Genomic DNA, 6,508 nt, shown 5'->3' with positions numbered 1-6,508 from the left:
GAGTTGTCGACAGGAACAGCACGCACACTGCTACTTCTTGGCGAGAAACCCCCAAGCCACAATACAACACTCCACCAATTAACGCCTTCCACCAGCTAGATACCACCACCTGCTTACCCATACCTATAAATATCCACCAACAGTAATCACAATTCACACAACATTCAGCCTTGATAATGGATGCAGAATGCATTCTAAACGCGTCGGCAAACTCATCACTAGCTACAACTTTTACCCGTTGTTCTAACAATGTTAAGACGGCTTATCGACTTCTTGAGAAGAATTCTAAGAAGATAGTAAACCTACAGACATCGGTCTTGTTTAACCTTAGTTAAAAATTGTCTAACACCAATTTTTAATTCTCTAAGGAGGGAGTTGTAATGAATTTGTTATTATATATTTGTTTTAATATCAACGTTTGCTTAGATTAAATTTATATTTGAAAACATACGTAGCTTATACTGTTAAATATGTATTGCAAAACTCCCGCTTATTTTCCAAAGTTGTAGAAGATTCTTGAAAGTAAGAATCAACAATATAAGTGTATAAGTAAATGCTTATGTTAGTGTCAGTATTGTTACGTAAAGCTGAACATTCGAGAAAGCCTACACGGGCCTACAAATATAACCAATGTGACTCACCAAAAAAAAAAAGAGTATCTATTATTGGTTTGCTATAGTCGGTGTGCTATAATCTTAGGAAGCTATAACTTTATTGAGATTACTGCTTATCAGTTGGAAAACTTCGGATATTTGACCAGGAATATTTACAGAGTTTGAACATTACAAATCATTTAACTTCAGTGGATTCTCATCAGACATTAGTATTTTTATGAAAACATTATATAACTTAGTTGTGGAAAGCTCGGCATGTATGGCTGGTGAATAACAAAGGACAAAGCTAGCTAACTCCCTGTTAAGTGAATTATACCAATGTCAACTCATAATTAACTCGATCGTCGTGAATCCTCGTTAAGATATCAAGGAAGTTCCAGATTACAAAGAAAACTTTATGCTGCTTGTGGTTTGTAAAAGTTTTATATATAAATCATTGTGTGTAATAACTGTTATTGTAAATTGTATTGGTGTTTGTATATTAAAACATATTTGTGTTAAAAAGAAAACTGTATGTATCAATCTTGTTGGCAAATATCATAAATTGACTATATATCAGCTTTTAATTAACTGCTAAATCCAAAGTACAATTCAACTACTAAATTTAAAGTATCAGTTAGCTCGGTTTCAGACTATTTGAAATTATAATGCGTAACACTGTTTTCATATAACAACTTTCCATACCAGGTATCATATTTGTAGCCCTCTGACCTGTTTCCACAAGCTCTTGTCCTTTTGTTCCATCCTGTATTATAATAAAAAGCTTTTATTTACTTTGTTAAATAATTTTTTATCAAACTTTTATCATTTTATTATCAACATATGCTAATGAACTTGGCATCAAAACATAGTTTATAAACAAAATTTTTTATAGTATCTAAGTTTTAATTTCTTAGTTTCAAAAAAATATTTAAATAAATTTTAAATCTTCACTATGTGATATATATCATTCTCTGATTTCTCCTTTTTATATATTTTTAATCCTATTTAAAATTTTAAGAGTGCTTAACCAATTAGAACCATGAATATAGATATTGATAGGCCAGAAAATAAAATAAGAATATCCTCTTTTCTCATTTATCAAGACTCCTTCCACCTTACAGTTGCTTTAGTTTAGTTTCTGTGGTATATAATAAATATAAGGATTTATAACCACCAGAAAGAGTAAAGTTAAATACATGCTCTCTTTTGTTCCTTTATTTATTTTTTTATGGGGAAAGTTAAAAGTTTGCAAGAACATTTTCATGTATGTACGGATAAGGAAGTACTCTGGAAAGTAGTGGAATTGTTTAACGTATTTATAGCTTAGTTAGAAAGCCAGAAAATTTAAAGTAGTTTCAGGACATTCTGTTTTAGTGCCTGATATATTTTTGTATTCTGAAATGGGTATTTGGAAGCTACATTGATTACATCTTGGACAAGCAGCATAATCACTAAAAAGTAGGGCTAGTGTGTTATGGCATTGACAGCAAAACACCTGAGTCCAGCTGTATGTACTAAATTTCTTATCTTTTATTTAACAAAGTCTTTAACAAATGTAACTAAATTGTAAAAGTTGGAAACTTATTAGGTTAGATACACAATGTAAATAAAAGAAAATTAAATACATTTCTCATGATATTTGATATCTTAACTTAATGTCATCATGTGCACATAGTGTGGTCTGACAACAATTTATTAGTTGTTTACATTAAGCTGTTCTGCTATGATATAATGGTTTTTGTGTACTGTGAGTGTGAGGATCTAAGCACTGTAGACCAATAAAACTAAATAATTGCAGATGTGAACGAGTTAGAAGCTGAGGCTGCTAGGATAAATAATTGTAGTTTTCTGTTACAATCTACCAACTTTCTAGAAAGAAAAAAAGAAAAATTTTGATTTTATTTCATATTTTTCAAATATTAATTTCTTAGTACATTGATGATTTTTCTACAGTTTGTGTTAGGTTGTGACATTGTTCATTCATTGGACAGGTTCTTTTAAGTTATCTGGCAAAAAAACTAAAATGAATCTTCACACTTCTCTAAAATATACTGAATTCTTAGCAGTCTTACTTGTATTTATATCTGTAGCTTAGACATTTCACAAAGTCTCTCAATCACTAATATTCCCGAATTTTTTAAGTATTCTAGGACTTGCTTGATCTTAATATCATGTGTCCCTAGTTAACATCTAATCTACAGCATTAAAATATAGCTTATAACAATGTTAAGTTTTACTGAAAAGAAAATTTGTTATACACTTTGGAGGTTCTAGAGATTGTGCAAATGAAATATGAAACTAAGATAAAAAATTTTCTATTCTTTTTGAATTTACAGACAAATATTTAGTAAAAATACCTTAACAAAAAATCATATCTTTTGTGCACAATAGACATAATTTTTACTAAAAGCTTGTCAAATTTTGCGTAGATGCATTTGTTACATTTAGTTAGAGTATTTAAAGTTTTATGGTTGATCAAATCAACTGTACCTGTACACATAGGGTTAACAGCTGAATCTTTTATCTCCTTGTAGAACTTCTCATATTTCATCAGTTTCTTATAGTGACCTGTAAAAAATTCCAACTAAAAGCCTTCTCCCCTTATATTTGCTAATATGACCCAAATACTTTCAGCCACCTTGCTGTTAGCTTTGATATCCTCAATTGTATCTTTATATGTAGCTGGTATTTTAAAAATGAAAATACCATGGAAATTTTGTAAGTCATGACATATTTCAAATGTTTGAGAAAATAATGAAAAAAAAAAGTACATTGAATGGTGTTCATTGTTCCTTTTATATATTGTAAAATAAATTCATAAAGTGTTTACCACTTTATTTTCTTTAGTTTCTGCTACAGCTGTGGGGAAGGAAACTTAATTCCAGACCTGAATTAGAGAAGACCTCAGTAAAGGGTAAGCTAGCCTCTGCTACCTACACCCAGACTCAGGCATATCTCCGTCCTTTGCTAAAACGCCTTAAGAACAGAACAATACAGGAAGATATTTTAGCTCACCTCGTCATTATTGTTAAATTGCTGCTCAACAGGGACTATGTAAAGGTCAGTCCAAAGCAGGTTATTATAATAAAGTTTCGTTTGATTATTGTGCTTTATAATATATAACATCCAAAAATGTGTTTGAACAATGTAAGTGTTTTTCTTTCAAATATGAGATTATTAATTTGAAAAAAAAAAAACAGTTTAAGCAATAAACAGAGCTGTACAAGCTGCTACAGTTTGTCAGAAAGAAAGGCAATGTGTATTACATACATTCTAGTTTTCTCTTAGTTTTATAATAAATTACTTTTTTATGCATATACTAATCCATTTTTAATTGAGATTTATTAGTAGTTCTTTGATTTAACCAGCAAAAAGATAATGGCATTAATTTAGAGTACAGCCTTTAAAATATATATTATCCCAACTCATCTGCCTTTGCTCATCTAAACATTGGTCTGATTTTTTCTCGCTTGCTCCAGTCTTTTTTTTACCCTACTTAATTACATTTGGTGATATTTGTCTCTCGATACTCTCCACCTATGTGAATGCACTTTCTATCCTTGTATATAAGCACCTGATTCAGATTTTCTCGACAAACTGTTCACTAACAGGTTTCTCCCTACTATGATCAATTGGAGATACACTGAGTGTTCTTTGTGTTATCTAGTTGATTTATGTTTAATTTTTTTTTTTTTTCAATTGGCAATCCAATATATGGTATGAATTCCCAGATTATTATTTTCTATCCCACCCCTGATATCTAGCATCACACAACAGTTGGAAGGGGGTGGGGGAGTCACTCTCAGTTGAGACTGTCAGTGATCTCATTTGTAGTAGTGGAGACATATATTTGGTTCACTGGTGTTCCACCAGGGGGCTCTGAGGCAATTGAAGGTGATCCTGGTCAGCCTGGAGAGACTTTTGATTCGTTTTTTCCTGTGCTTTATTTTATTCTTTTGCTTCTCAGACTCCCTCTCGGACAGTGGTAAGTTTATGGACTTACAATGCTGAAGTCCGAGGTTCAATTCCCTATAGTGGACCCAGCAGATAGCCCAAAATTGTTTTGCTCTAACAAAGCATACTTAGCTAACAAAATGTTGTTCCAAACAATAGAAATCAGAACAGTCTTTAAAAGAAATAAAAAATGGAAGCCACTTTGGGAAAAGTTACCCCTGATTTGTTTTCTTCAGTTTGAGCCTGCACCTTACTAGATGGTTGAAAGGTCTGGGAGTGAATATTTAGTTTCCTGTATGGTAAAATACCTCCACTCATATAAATAACTATTCTCATTCAGTGTTGCCCTCTATCCGCAAAAATAATTTTTATGTATACCACAAGCCTTTTATCTCCCCTACATTTGATTTGACTGATTTCAATGCATCTCTCATGCAAATCATCATGCTTCAACCCTCCACCAATAAGAGTGCAACATACTCTAATGATTCTCTATTCAATTCTTCTGAACTATCACTTCAAGTTTGGCAGTACTCGTGTTCAGATGTTGTTTTATTTGGTGCTCTTCATGTGAATCACTTTCGTGATTTTAATAGTTTAATTTCCGAAGTGGGATTTCTTCACTACCTTTTTTTTTTCTTTACATTGAAGAAATCTTTAACTTAAATTTCCCAGTCTTTTATTTGTTTTCTCACATTTCCATATTTTACATCAAACACTTATGTTTGATTTATGTATTTCTATAAGGAATTCTGAAGTTCATGTTCCCACTTTGGGTATCATACCTTTAGCACTATTTCACAGGCTGCAGGTGGGGAGACCCTTTATTAGATTTCTTTGCTATTCTCTGCTGTGAGATTGATCATTATATGGGTTAACCTACTTCTTCTGAACTTGCCCCACTAGTCCTCCTAAAAGAGCTAAACCTGTTCGGGCTGATGAAGATTTGATAGCCTTTCTACACAGTGTCTTTCACTACCCCTTTTGCAGAATCAGCTAGGCCTGATATGGCACTTTTTGACATGATTTCTCAGGAATGTGATGTATTATCTATTGCCCCACTTTCCTGTGATTCTTTATTACCTCTACATTGGCTTGTTTGTTGTCTTCGGCTCTCGCGTTACATACGTGATTTCACTTTTGTTGGGATTTTCTGCATTCATTTTCCATCTCTTACTTTTAGGGATTTATATATATCCCTTTTTCTTTGTTGGTATGTTTTTGATCAAATAGCTAGCCAGGCTATTAGTCAGTATACAACAAAGAAGAAATCATAATTACAAAAAGAGAAAAGGGTGATAAAATCAGCACCTTTAAATCATTTTCCGTTAATGTAATAAGTAGAGAAATAGCTCAATAATTATTTGCTGATTTTTGAACTGACCACTCATAATCATGAAAAATTTAATTGCAACAGTTCTAGATGTTCAACTTGTCCGGCCGCCACTTTTACTTTGTAAATTGGATATTGTTATTTAGCTTTTAACTTGTGGCAAATGAGGTCTTGAATATGTAGGGCAAACATCTAATCATTTACATCTTAGGATTAACCTACATAGATCACAAAGTAAAAAGCATTTTCCTCATACAACAGAAATAGATCATTTTAATAAACACTTGTTTAATAATGTTAGAATAACCATTTTAGAAAAAATATTTAACACAAAGTTATTAACAGAAAGAGAAGAATATTATATTTTAAAAGAAAAAAAACCCTTTATCCCTATGGACTAAATCAGGACTTTCAGTATAAAAATACTGAAACATTAAGTAAAAATATTTGTATAAAAACTTTACTTCAAATTCAAATCTATAATTTTAAGCATAATAAATGTAGGGTAAAGGTAAAAGCAATAGTAAATCCATCGATTTTCAAATGTTTTGTAAAATCCTAGACACTGCTTTTGCTAAATCTGATAATTTAATAAAATTCATAATTAAACAGTTATTTGAATTAA

The 6,508-nt window shown here is 31.5% G+C and overlaps 1 protein-coding gene across 1 annotated transcript in view; it reads left to right on the top strand.

The window, feature by feature from the left end:
• LOC106463152 (pre-mRNA-splicing factor 18-like) overlaps positions 1-6,508 on the top strand; it is a 68,970-nt gene that overhangs the window by 40,520 nt on the left and 21,942 nt on the right. The window contains exon 5 of the mRNA XM_013923147.2: positions 3,444-3,656. Within this exon, the coding sequence (XP_013778601.1) occupies positions 3,444-3,656 (213 nt within the window). The remainder of the gene's footprint in view (positions 1-3,443; positions 3,657-6,508) is intronic.

Source organism: Limulus polyphemus, unplaced genomic scaffold, assembly GCF_000517525.1.
Source record: "Limulus polyphemus unplaced genomic scaffold, Limulus_polyphemus-2.1.2 Scaffold1336, whole genome shotgun sequence".
In the NCBI taxonomy this organism is placed as follows: domain Eukaryota; kingdom Metazoa; phylum Arthropoda; class Merostomata; order Xiphosura; family Limulidae; genus Limulus; species Limulus polyphemus.
This window is presented reverse-complemented; position numbering and strand designations above follow the sequence as displayed.